This window comes from Mastacembelus armatus, chromosome 5 (assembly GCF_900324485.2).
Source record: "Mastacembelus armatus chromosome 5, fMasArm1.2, whole genome shotgun sequence".
NCBI classification, from domain to species: domain Eukaryota; kingdom Metazoa; phylum Chordata; class Actinopteri; order Synbranchiformes; family Mastacembelidae; genus Mastacembelus; species Mastacembelus armatus.
This window is the reverse complement of record NC_046637.1, coordinates 11,757,262-11,775,239: the sequence shown is the minus strand read 5'-3', so window position 1 is coordinate 11,775,239 and position 17,978 is coordinate 11,757,262. Positions and strand designations below refer to the sequence as shown.

The following is a 17,978-nucleotide window of genomic DNA, read 5'->3' as shown; positions in this document are numbered from 1 at the left end:
TGTGTGATTGCAACATCATGGCCTGCTTTAGTCGAATATTGGCTGTAATAGCCTGTAACCATCACTGACCTGAGACCAGGTATGAGGGAGTCGATGTTCTTTCTTCACAAAGCTATGGAGAGCTTGGAACGCTAAGTGCAGGGTCTTATGTCTCGTCATTTTTCCGAAGTCAATCATTTTGAGCAGGTCATGATCCAACAGAGCCTCACTTAGTGGTTTCTGAAGTTTATGTTTAGGTCATTATTTTTATTAACAATGGCTAAAGGTTTTTCATAGCAAAAACTTAAAAATTTTAATAAATTTACAAAGTGTTTATACTCACGAAATTCAGCATGCATGACTGTTTAACCTCAGTCACTATTCCACCACGTTCATACGCAGAAAAGCCTGAAGTGTCAAGAATGTTGAAGGAGTATGGGTCTGATGGTAGAGGTGAAAAATGATATACAGAAAATACAAAAATTATTATCATACTTGCTAAATCCTACAGTGGCACTTGAGTACATTACAAGTCTCAACAACTAAATGAAAGAAAATGTAAATTTAACAAAGTAATTGTGGTAAAATAACACCTACCAATGAATTTAATCTCCACAGGTCCAATGCTGTTGAGCTCAGTCATGCCTTGGACTTCAGAGAAGGAAACTTTAGTGCCATCTGAGAAGCCATGGCTCCGGTCATCTGCGCAGATCACCACTCCAGGGTTCTCCTAAAATAAAGTGTTGATGACCTTAACATTTGAAACAAGCATTGAACCAGACATAACGTTCAAGTGGGCTCATTCCCCAATTCCTCAATTTAAAAATTTCTAAAAGACATTATGGGCTAGTAAAACCTCCTGTGTTGAGATTGTATGTACTCTCAGTGCACAGACCTGCATGTCAATGCACTGATGTAGCGGCAATTGTAAATTACCCACAGGCCATATGTGGATATTAGTTGGCTTGAATAGACTGCTAAAGGCCATTAACATAAGACAAAAGGAAGTCATCACCTTAGTGATGCTTTGTATCATCGTTGATGCAGGGATCTCTCCATCCTGGTCGAGGACCTCATGCTCCTCCCCAAAGTCACAGAACAATTGACTGCAAATGAACCACAAAGTTTACACTTTTTTCTTTCATGCATTATTTAAGGTGCAATATGTCAAATGCAAAAGATTTAGCTGCATCTGATGGTGAGATCACTTTTAAAACAAAACACAGTTCTCTATCTATAGCCAGTGTTTGGTTTGTCTGATCTGAGCTACTGTAGAAACATGGCATTGCCACATGGCTGCCTTTGTGAAAGGAGATCTGCCTTATTTAGCTTTAAAAGCCTCATTCTAAGATTAAGAAAATACAACTGTTGGCATTTCCCAGTTATTACACACTAATGACATCATATTTCTAAACAGTATATTCCATTTCTGCTATTAGATCACTCTAAATATTATACATTGAACCTTTAAGTACATTCAATCAAACATCTGACAATTTGCCATGCCCACTCACCCACACAGTCCTTTGGTGTCTGCAACAATGAACTTGATTCCATGAGAATGGCAGAGGTCACCAAAACGCTTCTGATCATCGAGTGAGGAATCAGTGAGGACCACCACCTGAAAAATGATAAATCCCACTGCACTCAAAAAGTGTTTTGCCTATTGTCATTTCCCATTAATGTCTTACCTGCAGTGTTTTACACTAGAAGCTTCATTTTCCATCCCCCTTGTTTAGAAATAGAAAATATTTCTACTGTTCTGAATTTTGGATTTTTCATAGAGGGTGAAGGAGCAGATGTAAATAATTTGAAACCAGACAATCAAACTTTCTTTGCAGAGAAACCACATCAGTCAGAAACTCAGGGCAGACACATTAAGCTAATTTCATACTTTTGTAACATGAAGCTTTGATGTATCATTAGGTATAGTAAGATGATACCTGAAATTTCAGAAGGAGGTCCTCATTTAGCGGTCCAGTGTGGGCCGACACTTGCACATGAGGGTTTAAGGCAGACAGCTGCTGCAGGGAACATGTGGCTCGATTTTGACCAATATGGCACTCTTTCAGGAAGAACTGGTGGGAAAATAAATACATTGTCAAAACAATCACAACTCTTAAATCCACCTAGTATCATCTTCTGGAGCTTCTAACAGTACCAGACAATCTTCAGCAGCAAATTGAGTTTGCCAAGTTGTTGTGAAACTTTCCACTTTGGAGCAACCCCTGAATGATTAAGGAAGGGTTGCTTTTGAGGTCATGTGCAAATTAATAATAAATCAAATCAATAAAATAATCAATAAAATCTTTTAATAAAATTTTTGTCTAAATTTTGGCAGCAGCTTAAAATGTTCTGATGGTGACAATGCAGTGCATAGGGGTGGGAGGGGTGTAAATATACTTAATAATGAAAGTAAAAGCAATTCACAATAACGAACAAAGGCTCCTCCAGTAACTTTAAAGATGAGGCCTTATTTCTCATTGTGGAAATACAACATAGGCCAATAAACCAATTCTTTTTGATTCATACAAGTTATTTACCCTATATTAATTAGTTTTGTTAGATTTATACATTTTACTGCTTAGAGCAGTAAGATTTAAAAAGTTGAATATAAGAGCATTTTTTCAGACATTTAATAATGTACAGTATATTTGTTCCATCTAATCGTGCCAAATCTCACAATATTAAATGAACAAGAATAAAGTTGCTTACGTAAACTAGGTATTTATTTATTTGTTTAAACAGATCAGAAGTACCTGGGAGGACAGGTCGGTCCACACTGCCTGCCCTGCGTCCTGCACGGTGACCGATTTGACCCCGGATAGTATCACATTCTTAGCGATTTCCACTCCAAGCCCACGCATGCCTGCTATGAGGACGCTGGCTGCGCCCATCCGGTGCATGGCCTCATGACCCAGGACATACCTGCGCAGGTAGAACAAATAAATCAGTCTGTGGATAATTCTATACTGTTAAACCGATACCCGGTAGTACTTACAGCTGTCTGGAGTAGAATCCTTCATCGATTTCCCCGATTTCTGACATGTTAAACTTACAAACTGGACCAGTCTAAAGGGATCGGCTGGAGATACCCCTCAAATCAGCAAATGAAAAGGATCAACCTGGAACAGCTGGACACAACAAATGATGACAATTGCTTCGAAGGAAGTATTTCACTTTCGTTTCTGAGGATTTTTTGAACAGTTTGTCTTCGTGCCAAGATGTGTTTTCTGCTCTGGCCACTAGAGGGCGACTCAGATCAGTCAGATCACACAGTCGGTGTCAGCTTTTACCAAATCTGTAAAATAACTTTGTCCCACACCACTAAGCCATAGTCTAACATGCCACTTGCATAAATGTTTTGGAAAACTCTCATATTATACTGAGAATAAGCTTTTAATTTAAATAGCAGACATCTTGTGTCCAGGAGTTAAACTGCACTTGTTACAATTCCTTTAGCTGAACAAAAATAAGAGAGCTACCATTTCCATGGTTACAATAACAATGACAGACTACTCCCCAGTATTGCTTAATATGTTCGGCCATTAATTTCAACAATCTCAGTCTGGTGAGGAATCAAAGAAAATACTGCATGGAGAGGAAATGATTCATGATGACATATCAAGTAAAGGCAGTAAGGTGTCAAACCGCTGAACTTACTGTGTGGACAAAAATGGCTAAGAAGAACCAAGAATGATTTTCATTATCCACAACTAATAACATAAGGTAAATAAGTTTGGTGTATGGTCAAAATTACTGCAATACATCATAGAATAGGCAGAATTTGGTGTGATGCAATTTCAGCAAAAGTTATGTTTTTAATCTTATTTTCCAATAGTTGTTTATCTCCTTTCCTTCTAGTGTGTCCTTTCATATATTGATTGTTTACTTGATTTTGAGTCAATATCTGCTCAGGCACTGCTCTTCTACTAAATTCACACAAAATACAAATGTGTTTGTGCTTAGCTGTACTATAAAATATTTCATGACAAGACATCATAGGAAGATAAGAACAGTTAAAAATAGTATATTCTGCTTAAAATGAAGTCAGTGTTGCCTCACTTCGAAGAAGAGATCTAGAAACTGCAGGTAGACAAATGTTAGATTCATCAAAAAGTATAAGAATCACTTCTTATTTAACCAAAAATAAAATATTTGTCAAACAAATACAAACAAATTGGCCTTATCACAGATTTTTATGATGATCACCATTTTCTGTATGCATACATCTAAAAACAATGTTTAGTAGACATGAATTAATGAACACCTTTAAATACATTCCTAAACATGGAACTTGAATAGAAAACGACCCATATGAAAAATATAAAAGTGATCATTTGTTTACTGTAATCATAATGAAGATTATTTAATCCAGTATTTCTTATTCAGAGCAATATTATTTTAAAAAAGCATAGATTTGTTAAGGTTTTGCCACTTGTAAAACTTCTTAGAAATAACCATTTTAGGTCAGTTTATTTTAAAATCTCTTTTAGGAATTTAAGCTCTGCCAGTACTGTCTCTGGAGAGTCTCCTATTTAATGACAACACAACATATTTCTTGTGTGCAGCAAATCTAAACTGTTTGGTGTTGTGTTCTCCATGTATGTGTTTGGCGCCTGTAGTCAGTGAATTACACAGGGACAATGCAAACTCAAAGTCTGGATGTCGCAGTTTCACAGCCTCAGGCAACGAAGTCTTTTTCAAGCTCCATTAAAAAATGATTTCCTGTGTGTCATGCAGCTTTTTGCTTCAAGCCTTGTTGTAGGCTACACTGCCAAAGTTTTCCCTATAACATTAAATACTGGATGTTTGTGGTTTGAGGTTTGGATTGGTAAAACTGTGAGGAGGGATACATTAATGTGCATTTTCTTTTTCAAACAGTGTGTGATTTCTGAAATTTGCATTCAGTGGTAGATGTTTAATCTTAAAATCTGTAATGCTTCATTAAATCAGTGATAACACATATTATGACACATATCCTTGCTATATCAAACAGGCAAATCATTTCTCTCTCTTTTATGCCATTTGTATTGGTTTTGTATCTCATTAGGCCACAGAGCTGAGATTAGAACCTTTAGAGCATGTCAGACTGGATAGTGAAAACATTCCTGTGACAGCTTGGAGAGATGGGAGATTCCTGAGTATGAAGACTATCTTCATTCCTCATACGAAAGCAATGCAAGTTTGGCAAAAAATCCAAAGGCGTTTTTAGACCAGACTGAGTTTTTCCGCAAAATTTGACTCAACGACGCCTGAGTGGAAAACCGTGTGCAGATATGATATGACACCATGAGGACAGGAAAGGAAACCACGAGCGTATTTTAAGGTGGTCAGATTTCGCAATTATTTCATACTTCCTTGTTGCGGGCTCAGCTTTACCGGGCGCACCCACTTCAGGAATATGTAAGTCTAGTCAGAATGACCAAAGCATTTCCCGTGTTTGGCTTTCAAAATACACCTTAAATCTTACTCTCTTACATGATGCATCACTTCCTGTAATACAATACAAGAAGCAAGTCGTATTAGCCTACAAATTTTGTTGCAATAGGAAGAAAACAAAGAACACAATTCTACTTAAGTTCATTGTTCATCGACTTATTTACAAACTTAAAGTCAATTTTGTAAACTTTACATTTATTGTAATTTCTCTGGGTTAAAGTGCTATAGGAGGCTATAAGAAATACGCCTGTAATTTTATAAATAAACTACATTACATATATATTATTTTATATTATAGCCTATATAATAATATTTGCAAAATGCTTAGGTCATGTGTGCCTACAACTATTAAGTATTGTAATGGAGAGTACTGTGCAAATTTCTCAGGTACTTTAGACTTAGGATAGATTTGTATTTATCATGCAATTCCATCAGAAAACCGTATTTTTAAACTGAAATATATCCAGCAGCAGGACTACACAAACTCAGATCTGTGGTGTATTCTCCAAGATGCTTGGTACTTGTCAGGTACCGTGAGTTGGGCTGTTTCTGTTTTGAAGGCAAAGGATGGTCATACCAAGTCTTTAATTTTCTGTTTATTGCACTTAATTTGATGTTAGTTGGTCAAAACAATCCATGGCGTTATTCCTGAATGCAGCTGAACTTTACGTTTAATGCCCAAAGTTATTGTACTGTACAACTAAATAAACATTTCAAACCACTGATAGTTATTTAGTCATGTGGACTTTGTCCTGACGGACTTTTATTTTGAAGGTAAGTGCAACATCCTGTTCTCAGCCGTGGGCTATAGATGATTTTCCGTGACCTGACGCAGTTCAGCGTTACACTTGGTGCCAACGCCACAGCAGCTCTGTCAGGTGAGGACGCTGCTGCAGGGCAGTGAGTGGAGGAAGTTTAGCTCGTCAAAACTTAACATTTTGAGGCTGGTGGACAATCTCAACGACGTGTATAAGCCAGGTAAGAGTTATTAACTGTATAGTTTTTTTTTTATTATGGAGAGAGGATGTTTGAACCATAATCCACGTTTATGAATGACAAAACAGTTTCGTTGTAATTTATATCTCACCGGCTTAGATAAACTTTCTGAACCTGAGATATAATTTTAATAAATAGCCTATTATTACTGCGAATTATCCTAATAATATTGAATATGAATATGAATATTCTCACCTAATAGACAACTGCACATAATGCCCTTCCCTGTATTTAAACTTTTAAAATTAGTTTATTGCTCAGTAGTGTATTAAAATTAAGAGTTGTATTAATTGTACTGCATTGAGGCTATTTAGTTTTTTTTTGTGTGTGTGTACGCTCTGGAGTCCTGACCGTTTCCATCCTTGTTCCACATGTTGCAGCAAGTCATGTCTTGTCCAAAGTAGATTTTGTTCTCGACTCTACCACATTGTTATTTTTCCACTGGCTTTGACATATCTCTACATATTAAATTGTAAATGCGATTTAAAAAAAAAAAACTGTAATCACAGAGCAGAGACAGAAAACATCAACTGATACTCAGTTTAAACAAGTTAAAATGTTTACAGTAGCTGTCTTCACTACCAAAACAGTGTTAAATATGAGAAATTAAATGTGCTCAATATGAGAAATATGCTGTGTCTGTTTAATCTTAACATCCCTCCGCTGTCTTTTGTTACAGAGCTCTGGTTTGTTCTCCAAAATGTTTTCTTTGAGGAAAGTGTCTTATAGGTAGCACTCAATCACGGCGAACTGTGACGTGGAGATGGTCACTTGGGCCGCCTTGCTGACAGTGTGCATATGGATACAAACACAAACAGCCTCGGGGCAGCACACCTGTCCTTCCACTTCTCGCAGGCTGGTGGATTTCACTGTAAAATACTCCCTCCCCCATTTCCAGATGGACAAACCTATACAGAACATAGCGGTCAACCAGGATGAGCATCAGCGAGAGGTGTACGTTGGCTGCCAGAATGTAATAATAGCAGTCAACGATACTATGGAAAAACTATGGGAAGTGAAAACTGGACCTGTTGGTAGTCCTGACTGTGAAACCTGTCAGGTTTGTGACACAGACGCAGATCCTGGAGATCCAGTGAATACAGACAATGAGGTTTTACTTTTGGATCCTGCTAAATCTTATTTGCCGTACCTTTACATTTGTGGGAGTACTCAGCATGGGATCTGCTACTTCATTGACATTAGTGCTCCAAAGCCTGAGCCTCAATGTTTATACAAAAAACAAAGAAACTCACCATCCAACTGTGCTGACTGTCTGGCCAGCCCGCTTGGTACCAAAGTCACCATTGTTGATGATGGAGCCACGTCGTTTTTCTTTGTAGCAGCCTCTGTCAATAAGAAAGTGGCACAGAGGTATCCTAGGAGGTCAATATCAGTGGTGAGGCCACTTGCAACTGAAGATGGGTTTGATATGATCATGAATGGCCTGACAGTGCTCCCCAATCTACAGGACTCTTACAAGATTGATTATATCTACAGCTTCTCCACCTCTGAGTATGTTTACTTTCTATCCCTGCAAAGAGAAAACCCCTCAAAGAGCAATTCACCTTTCCAGACCCGCCTGGGACGACTGCCAATATCAATTCCTGAGGTGTGGATGTACAGGGAGGTGGTCCTGGAGTGCCGGTATGAACCCAAACGCAGGAGACGGAGAGATGCTTTTAAGGACATTGTATATAACGGAATACAAGCAGCCTACTTTGGGCGAGCAGGAAAGGATTTAGCGGATGAGCTGGGGCTGAATGAGACAGAAGATATTCTGTATGGGGTGTTTGCACAAGTGAATGATCACAGCCAACCTCAAAAAAATTCAGCTCTGTGTGCCTTCTCCTTGGCTAAAGTTAACCATGTGATTGATAAAGGAGTGGAGGCATGCTGTAGTTCAGGCACGGAGCAGCTGTCCAGAGGTCTCTGCCACTTCCAGCCATGTGAGAGCTGCCCACATGAAGTGAGTAACTCTATTTTGTATGCCTAGCTATCATTATTGCAGAAAAATAGTACAAAGGTCCTGCTAGGCCCAGACAGGAAGTGTCATATCCAGACAAACATTGTATAATTAAATCATCTTTGATAGGAACAATATGTTTTATGATTCAGCTTATAGTTTTATATTGTCTTGCGCAATAAGGGATAGTACAATTTAATCAACTTTGCAGTTAGTACATAAAATGAATCTTACTTCTGGAAGACTGTATACCTGTTGCAACTGTGATGAAGGTGTGTGTGAGAGAGCAGGGCCAGATGAGAAAACTGGGAGGGGTGGATGAGTCAGTGGTGTAACCTGCACATTGCCACACAGTTTCTCTGCTCTGCTAAGTTTCAGCCTTTCACAGCGAAAGGGGTGGCAACTGTTTACAATACAGGACTTTGATATGAAAACTGATATGTCTTTCAAGATAAAGCTCTAAATTTTTTCACAGCACTGAGATGAAGTCTTTCACTTGCCGGGTTTTGGATTTTTTTTATTTGAGCCTAGTTAGTTAGTTGTTAGTTCATATTAAACCAAAGAAGAAGGAAAAACAGAGGCTAAACAAACCTCAAAAAGTTAAATCATAAAATAACATGCAGAGTTCACTCTGTGAGCTACTTCACAGACTAGAGCATTTGGCTGTGGTTCTTAAAATTATAAAGGTGTGGTCTTATCCTTTTATAGAGTTTAGACTGTGTCCTTTGAGCTCTGACAGGCATATCTACACCTACAGCAGTGTGGGCCAACAAACACAAGTTATACAGCCTGCCAATAAAAAGATGGAATTTCGAGGGGTGGGGCAATGGCTGTGCTTATTTTTTATGTATTTTGTTGTAGTGGGAAATAAAAAGAATAATGAAGATGCAAGAGGCAGGAAGGAGAGAATCACTTTTTTACTCAATCAGTAAATGCTGGTTGATAAATATTTTCAAAATTCAGCAACACAATAACTTAGATGCCATATGTATTTAATTGTGAAATGCTGAAATACAAAATGAAAAGATGAAATCATGTGAATATAAGGCGTTCAACTCATGGGAAGCAAACAGGGGCATGTTGTGGCAGGTCAGGTAACTGATTTGCAGCGGGATGTCTCCTGTAAGTTTAACATGTCCTCTCTTTTTCCACTAATTACTTTTTATTACCAGTGTAACTCATGCTCTGCCAACTGTCTACACATGTGCCCATCTACTGTTTTATGCGTTTGAAAGTATGGACAGTCCAGTTTCAGTAGCTGACAGTCACCATGTCAACACATGGAGCAATCACTGCTGTTTTATGGCCTTATTATTATGACTGGAGGCAAGGCTGAAGCAGTTCCTGAAGAACTAACATCTGCTCAAATGCATGTTTACATTATATATATGTGTGCTTAGAGGGAGACTAATGCTGATGGGAGAAGATACAGGGATAGGAATGGTGAAATTTAAATCATGTAGTATGTGAATTTCTGTAGCTGACTGTACTAACACCCTTGTGTATATACACAGAACTCTGAAGGTAATGACACATGTAGCGCCATGCCCACTCTGGTGTCAAAGCCATACTACAGAGTAGACCTCTTCAACAGTCAGATGAAAGATGTCCTGTTTACCGCTGTTCTGGTCACCACTATCGGGGATCACACGCTGGGCCATTTTGGTACCGCAGATGGCAGGATACTGCAGGTAATAAGATGTGGGAGGATGAAATAGTGGTGTGCTAGTTCCTCTGCAGTTTGTAAGTGTTATAACCAAATATAGATTTTTGTCTGCTTTTTTTAAAAATCACACTTATTAAAAGTAAACATTTTTCAAATCCATTTCTAAACAAGGCAGCATGGTGGCTTACTGGTTAGCACTGTTGCCTCACAGCAGGGACCTCTCTGTGTGGAGTTTGCATCTGCTCATGTGGGTCTACTCTGGATACTCCTGTTTCCTCCCACATTCCAAAAACATATGTCAGGTTAATTGGTGACTCTAAATTGCCCATAGGAGTGAGTGTGAGTGTGTGGTTGTTTGTCTATATGTGGCCCTGTGATGGACTAGTGACCTGTCCAGGGTGTACCCCTGCCTTTCACCCAAAAAGAGCTGGGATAGACTCAAGCAGATCACCGTGATCCTGGTTAGGAATAAGCGGGTACAGATAATGGATGGACATCTAAACAAAACATATGGGTATTTTTATTGTCTGTCAGCCAGACTTGATGTAAATTACAATATCCAAAAGCAAAAACCCTTGTGGCATTATCTCTATGTTTCACTGGTTTAGGTGACTCTCACAAGGTACAAGCCTTTTGTATATGCCAACTACTCTCTGGGAGAGACCAGTGTATCCAGGACAGCAGCTGTGTACTCAAAGGATTCACTTCTATTTGTAGCTGGAAACAAGGTAAATTTTGTAACACCCTGTGCAGGTATTGCTTATCTTTTGACTGATTTGATTTTTTGCATCTAACATACTCCACCATCATATTTACCTCTCTCATCAAGATGTTCAAAGTACCCACTGCAGGACCGGGATGTGCTCATTTTATGACATGCTCCACCTGTTTGATGGCTCCAGGCTTCATGAACTGTGGCTGGTGTTCAGGAATCTGCTCGAGGCAGCAAGAGTGTACCTTACAGTGGAACAAAGACTCTTGTTCACCTGACATAATAGAGGTAGAGGGAGGGAAAGCTGTTTATAGCTGTAATTGATTAACCAATGCATGATATTTAAAAACCACCTTATCTCACTGATGGGACTGAAAAGCGAAATGCTACTTTAAATGCTACCTCCCCTTTCTCTGCAGTTTTTCCCTAAAATGGCACCTGCTGGTGGTGAGACAGAAGTAACGCTGTGCGGTTGGGAGTTTCAGTCTAGTCCGCGACCTCCCATGATCAATGGCAAAACCCACATCATTAGAGTGGGCTCTGGGACTTTGTGTACTGTCCTGCCAGAAAAGAGCAGTAGTGACGTGTGAGTAGCACAAATTATAACAAGCCCATTTCATCAGGAATATCAAATTTTTGAAGATACATGCCTAATGTATTCAAAAGAGCTCCCAATCGATTCTGTGGAGATGTTTCAATGAGTTGGTATGACAGAAATGAATAACAGTAACTGATTTTTTTTTTTTTTAAATAGCGTTTCTAGATTTTTTTTATCATATAAATACTAAATCACAACTCTGAAAAACATCCACAACAGAATCAATCACTAGATATATACTAAAAATGTTTCATTCTCTTGTGTATGGTTGAAATTTTTGAGTACAGTGTAAATGTTTCTTGATAAATGGCCACACAGAGTAAATTGCTATCCATTTTTGTCTGATAAGCACCTGGCTCAGTAGAATATCTTCATCAACAGAATTCATAGACATACCATTCCTGGTGTCCCTAATACAGGCTAGTTTGCAAGGTTGAAGAAAAACGACCAAACCAGAACCTTACCATCACTCTTCAAGTACACGAGGGGATAGTGAAGGGACAATATTCCATCAAAGGCACAGCTCAGATGTCTGGCTTCTCTTTTGTGGTAGGAATGATATTGTTTATGCAGTTTTTATGAAATGATATAACGCAATTTAATCTTCATTTTAGAAATATTGTGTATAATTTAAAGTTATGTATTTCACTTTTGTCTAAACAGGAGCCTAGCATAACACAAATCAGACCCGACTATGGACCTGTGTTTGGAGGAACAATGGTTACCCTGACAGGCCCATATCTTAGTTCTGGGATATGGAGAGATATCTTCTTTGCTGATAAAAAGTGCAACATTCAAAGGTAAGCAACTCAGAAAACAGTTTCTTTTGCTCACATGTGGATATGGTCTACACCACACTCATTTTTAAACATGCCTCTCATTTAAAAGTATAAATATTGTATAAATTTAGTTCTCTATCTCTATTGCTTTCAGTATTTCTAAAGGAAATGGAACTTTGTCTTCGGTGGTCTGCCAAATCCCAGCTGCAGCAGGTGTTGGGAATGTATCTGTGAAAACTGTCATTGATAACTTTGAAGTAAGAGCAACTGAGATGTTCTTCTACAAGGAAAACCCTGTTATAACCTCTATAAAGCCTCAATGCAGTTTCACAAGGTAGGAAAACTGACCCTAATCTGCACTTGTAAATGGACTTGTACTTCGGACTAAATGATATCACTCTTAAAAATTATTTTCAGTATAAGAAATAAATATTCTGTATCAACATGTTCATTTATACTGTCTTACAGGGGGTCCAAGCTAGTGATAGAGGGTCAGAATCTTGACTCTGCTCACGAAACTGTGGTTGGGTACATTTCCAAAAATCCCCTTATACATGCTCTTGAACAAGTAAGTTAATGCTTTCATCTATATTTAAGACACTGTACATGTGCAGAGAAATAAACTGAAGTTTGTGCACCTTGGCCAGTCATACTCATTGTTTTCGATTAACGGTTTCCTATTATACTCTGCCAAACTATATTTTATGTGCCGACTTCATTTAAGGTCTGCAATGGCACTACAAATGGCACACATTTAGAGTGTTGGACCCCTGCTTTTCAAGAGGAAATACCAGATGAAAAGTCTGACAGTGGAGAGATTTTTATTCGCATGGATGGAAGTAGTGACCTCTGGAAGAGACGTTTTGACTACCACCCTGATGCCACAGTCATTCCTTTTGAAAATGAGGACAAGGAATTATTTCTAAAACCTGGAGATACAGAGGTTTCCATGCATGTATGTTTATATCAGTCTTACATGTTTTTTTTTTGCTCTATATATTATATTTAACTAATTTGAGATGCAAGACAATGCTTGCACAGCATAATAATATTATATGTGTATTTTTTAGTATTAAAAAAATCACCCCTTGTCTTTTAATATTAAACTATTTTATTTTTCCACATATAGCATAAAAAGCTGAATACAGTGAGCACATGTATGAAGATCTCAATGACCATTGGCGGTGTATATTGTAATGCTAAGGTTCTGTTAAATGAGCTGACCTGCAGGATTCCTAAAGGCCTGGTTATCCCCAGTAAGGGACTGCCTGTCAAGGTAAGAGAATCTGCTTCTAAATCTGCCCAGACCTATAGAAGATTATTTACAGAATACATAATTATAGGTCACTTATCAAAACTAAATTAGTCTTTTCTACTCTAGGTGTTTGTGAATGGGGATGTTTATGATGTAGGTACAGTAGTCTGTGACTATCGCAACAATCACTCTGTGATTGCGGGCATTGCACTCTGCATCATTGCTGCTTTGATAGTGGGTGCCGGCCTTGCATTATTTGTGATGGTCCGTATAAAGAAGAAAAAGAGAGGTGAGAAAAATTAAGCTATTTCTTGAAACATTCTACTAAACTATGATACTGGCAGTATGCCCTTCACTCACTGTATATTTTGCCACTCGAGTCACTGTATACTTTCATAGTTTAATATTCAGTGATTTTTTTTTTTTGTATATCAAATGTGTTATTTCAGCCAACATAGAGAATCGTCTCTCAACAATACTTTCACGGAACCGCATGGCCAGCATCAATGAGTTGACACCAACAGGTGACTACAGGAGAGGTGAGACCTCCAAGTTCATTCATGAGTATTTACTCCAAATCAGTTCTTCCATCTATTTATTCCCTTCCTTTTTCATACACTGTACTTCTTTCAAGTAAACTAGAATAATTGATTTCTATATAAGTATTAGGTGGTTACCACCTAGGAATTAAAAAACATTGTATGTTACTGTCCCCGAAGGTTTTAGATTGGTCTGTTGGTGAAGAATATATAAACTCAACACCGGACTTAAATTGAGTTTAAGTTACATAAAATACTGTCTGGAATGACAAGTTTGGCACAGTACCAAAAGATACAATTGTCTTTTTATATAACTTTATATAACCTCATTTTGTATGTTTACCTTTGTGTGCTGCAATAGATCTGTCCAATCAAACATCAGGCTCAGGAGGAATGGCCTTCCAGGGTTTGTTATATGCAGCCAGCTATGATCATCTATCCGTTCCTTTAATGCCACGGGATAACATCTCAATGGTCAGCCTGAGTTCTGAGCTTCTTGAAGAGGTCAAAGATGTGTTGATCCCTGCTGAGATGCTCAGAATTGAGGATAGCCAGATTATTGGAAAGGGTAAGTGTCTTAAAATAAGCTAATCTGCTAAGGACTGTAGATGTGTTATTGAAATTTGCATGTTCAAACTGCATGTTGAAAACTGCATGTTTGAAAACTATGTTCAAACTTTCTGATTTAATCTTTTTCTTTCATACTTAATTTCAATTTTGTTTCCTTTTTTTCTTTATCTTTTTCAAAAATATCCAATTGGTAGATTTGTTTTACTACTTATGACAACCAGTTTCCGTTTAATGCAGGCCACTTTGGGACAGTTTATCATGGATACCTCAAAGACAGCAATAAACAAGACATCCACTGTGCTGTTAAATCATTAAACAGTATGTAAATACACACACTGTTTTATAAAGGGAAACATTATTATATGATCTCTTGGCAGGGAATCTCATTTGTATAACTCTACTTGTTATATTAACAGGAATCACAGATTTGGGAGAGGTGGACCAGTTCCTCAGGGAAGGCATCATCATGAAAGGTTTCAACCATCCTAATATACTATCTCTGCTGGGCATCATGTTGCCTAACGAAGGGCTCCCTCTTGTGGTTCTGCCATATATGAAGCATGGGGATGTGCGCCATTTCATCCGTTCTGACAAAAGGGTAAATTACGCAATGAAAATTTCTGGAACTGTAGCATCATGACTATGAATATTTGCTCTCTTAACCTGCCTAGAGTTTTTACTTTTCCAGATTTCTCTGTTTACCATTCATTTGTTCTCCACAGAATCCAACAGTGAAAGACCTTATTGGGTTTGGCCTTCAGGTTGCCCAGGGGATGGATTATTTAGCCCAGAAAAAGTTTGTCCACAGAGACCTGGCTGCACGTAACTGCATGTGAGTGTGAATCATGAACTGATTACTGGCCCGTGACATGTCAGTGGAAAACCTTTGTCTTCCCTATGGGAGGCTCTTTTTGATCATCTACCCTGTGTGGTGTCCTTTAAAGGTGTATTTCAATATCCTCATTGAACTAATGTATGGTTTTGTATCTGTAACAATTCTTTATCATAGTTATACATTTGTTTGTGAGCTAAGTTTAATTTAAAAGTTTAAAAGCGCTACCACGTAAACAATTTGACAATGTTTGGGGAAATTATAGATGTATATTTTTTTTTAATTTGATGTGGCTAAAATAGACTACCTTGTTCATTCAAGATGATAATATTTGTGACACTGCTGGTATAGTATTTCCATTTTGGTGAATTGTCATACATATAATAAGAACATATATTTTGTAACATACATCATCTTGGTTTCTTGGTAAAATGCATAAAACATGATTTACCGTATACCATTCTTAGTTTCTGACTATTTTCACTATTTCTGAATCCTACTTGTGCATAACACATCTCTAATGGGGTCCTCACAGATCACACAGTTTTGCCAATTTGGTGTAAATTTCTTTTTCTTTTCAGGCTGGACGAAACCTTTACAGTAAAGGTGGCTGATTTTGGAATGGCAAGGGACATCTATGACAAGGAATACTACAGTGTTCAAGATCACAAACGGGCAAAGCTACCCGTTAAGTGGATGGCCATAGAAAGCCTGCAAACACAGAAGTTCACAACCAAGTCTGATGTGGTGAGTGCATTAATCCAGGCCAAGCAAACAGGTAAATAATATTTGTTATATTCATATCTACAATTCATTGCTTGTCTGTTTCCCCCAGTGGTCATATGGCATCTTAATGTGGGAGCTTTTGACCAGAGGTGCTAGTCCATATCCAGATGTGGACCCCTATGACATCACACACTACTTGCTGAAGGGACGTCGGCTTCTACAACCACAGTTTTGCCCCGATGATCTGTAAGAACCACCATAATAATGCAACCTCAGTGCTTCAGCATTTTACTTCAGCAACCTACTCAAATTTCTTTAGGAGACTGAGATCTACTGTATGTTGTTATATGTCAGTTCTATCTCAGCTGTAATATATTATTCTTGAACTCACATTGGATATCAGTCGGTGGTGTAATCACCTACTTACCTAAAGCAGGAAAAGCAAAGTAAAATGTACTTAGCACATTTCATTCAAAGGAAGATTTGATGTGCTTCAAAATCAGAATACGTGCATGCACTTACTCATTCATTCAATTACACATTTATTCATTCCACAGCTATACGGTCATGCTGGCATGTTGGGACCCAGAGCCTGAGTGCAGACCTAACTTCCATAACCTGGTTACAGAAGTACAGCACATTCTTTCCTGTCTGGAAGGAGAGCACTATATCAGTCTGAAGGTTACTTATGTTAATTTAGATCAGCCAAGGCCTTACCCCTCCATGACTGGATCTATAGATGATCTGCAGGACACAGATAGTCATTCTGCCACCTGAGTGTCCCAGAGCTTTAAGACTCTGATAGGAACAGGGTCAACTAGAGGGCATACAGGAGATGGGGCAGATTGCCTCATCACATAATATGTCCATAAACCTAAGCATATGGAAGGCTTTGCTACTGAGTTAGAAGAATATCACGCTGGAAGTTCCCCATTCTTGTCACTTGATACTAAATGAATGTAATGTGTGCTTTTGGTTATCAGGATTACAGAAAGGATATCAGGAAACATGAGTATATTTTACATACTATATGTCTTTTAAGTCACTGTATTAGACTGTTTGAATAAATTCAAACCTGTGCTCAGGGGTCCCCTTCATCTAGACTATAGAATGTAGACAATATAAGGGCACGTGCAGGTGAAATCATCAAACTAGATATACAGTAACTCCATTAATATCCCAACTAAAGCTCTGCAGCTACTGAATTATACAGTGAGCTTTTTGTGCTCTCCAAATATAGGCTGAAGCTGAGGAACACATCACTAGAGGGCAACCGTAGCCTCCTTCTAAAGAATAGTTCAGTTGCTGCTGCAGTGATGCTCTGCACTACAGCAGACAGCTCAACACAAAGGTGTTGCACAAACAGTAGAACCCTTGTTCATCTGTTGCGAAAATTGACAAATTCAATTCAGCACAGCACAATGTGTGACACATTTTGGGGAATTTCTTTGTTTCTCACATGTAATTAGAATGATCACCTCAGCAAATTATGCACTGTTTTTTTTTAACTTTTAAACTGAGTGTAGTATGCAGTATGAAAGAAGAATTTTTTAGAAATGATTGATTTAGATTGACCAGCAATGTTTCTAAGGGGGGCAATGCATTTGGTTCTGATATACTTGATTTTTGTTACAGCTGCATAGCTTTCCTTCCATTCAAGCTCGAACTGATGTTATTTCTTTGCTTTATTCTTTGCTTTAGATTGTACTGTAAAGAGTATTTTTTTTGTACAGGCAAATGGTTCATTGCACATATTTGTTCCTAAAATGTGTCAACAAATGAAATGTCTCCCTAGCTTTGTTTGTCACTAGCTAGCCACATTATGAATACAATACAAAACTGCTGCTTCTGAAAAAAAAAAGTTGCACCTAAAAAACGTCATCTAAACTTTCCTGGGTCTCTTGTTTAAAAAAAAAAAAAA

General features: G+C 38.1%; 2 protein-coding genes across 5 annotated transcripts in view; one reads left to right on the top strand and one right to left on the bottom strand.

Moving 5' to 3' along the window:
* uba7 (ubiquitin-like modifier activating enzyme 7) overlaps nt 1-3,185 on the bottom strand; it is a 32,309-nt gene extending 29,124 nt beyond the window's left edge. For both annotated transcript variants that reach the window (XM_026307947.2, XM_026307949.2), the window contains exons 1-8: nt 2,981-3,185; nt 2,739-2,907; nt 1,923-2,057; nt 1,494-1,600; nt 995-1,085; nt 577-709; nt 323-420; nt 70-219 (exon numbers count right to left, since the gene is read on the bottom strand). In XM_026307947.2, the coding sequence (XP_026163732.1) occupies nt 70-219; nt 323-420; nt 577-709; nt 995-1,085; nt 1,494-1,600; nt 1,923-2,057; nt 2,739-2,907; nt 2,981-3,027 (930 nt within the window). In that variant the 5' untranslated portion in view covers nt 3,028-3,185. The remainder of the gene's footprint in view (nt 1-69; nt 220-322; nt 421-576; nt 710-994; nt 1,086-1,493; nt 1,601-1,922; nt 2,058-2,738; nt 2,908-2,980) is intronic.
* A 29-nt stretch (nt 3,186-3,214) lies between these two features.
* Nucleotides 3,215-17,978, top strand: LOC113130945 (macrophage-stimulating protein receptor-like). 3 transcript variants are annotated; one of them, XM_026307944.2, is made up of 22 exons: nt 3,215-3,708; nt 6,196-6,399; nt 7,097-8,383; nt 9,895-10,071; nt 10,655-10,774; nt 10,876-11,046; nt 11,178-11,344; nt 11,776-11,905; nt 12,020-12,156; nt 12,290-12,469; nt 12,604-12,703; nt 12,860-13,090; nt 13,265-13,411; nt 13,517-13,679; nt 13,840-13,929; nt 14,291-14,497; nt 14,737-14,817; nt 14,916-15,097; nt 15,222-15,331; nt 15,913-16,078; nt 16,167-16,303; nt 16,615-17,978. In XM_026307944.2, the coding sequence occupies exons 3-22, from the start codon at nt 7,181-7,183 to the stop codon at nt 16,832-16,834; spliced, it is 4,119 nt and encodes a 1,372-aa protein (XP_026163729.1). In that variant the 5' UTR covers nt 3,215-3,708; nt 6,196-6,399; nt 7,097-7,180; the 3' UTR covers nt 16,835-17,978. The 3 variants fall into 3 exon arrangements, with proteins under 3 accessions (XP_026163729.1, XP_026163730.1, XP_026163731.1); XM_026307945.2 differs by lacking the exon at nt 3,215-3,708 and adding an exon at nt 4,859-5,385; XM_026307946.1 differs by lacking the exon at nt 3,215-3,708 and having other exon boundaries at nt 6,151-6,393; nt 7,095-8,383.

Coding starts and splice junctions, on each gene's coding strand:
- LOC113130945 (XM_026307944.2), top strand. CDS start 7,181: ATGGTCACTTGGGCCGCCTTGCTGACAGTGTGCATATGGATACAAACA. Junction 12,157..12,289: donor AAAAAGTGCAACATTCAAAG/GTAAGCAACTCA, acceptor TATTGCTTTCAG/TATTTCTAAAGGAAATGGAA. Junction 13,680..13,839: donor TATAAAGAAGAAAAAGAGAG/GTGAGAAAAATT, acceptor GTGTTATTTCAG/CCAACATAGAGAATCGTCTC.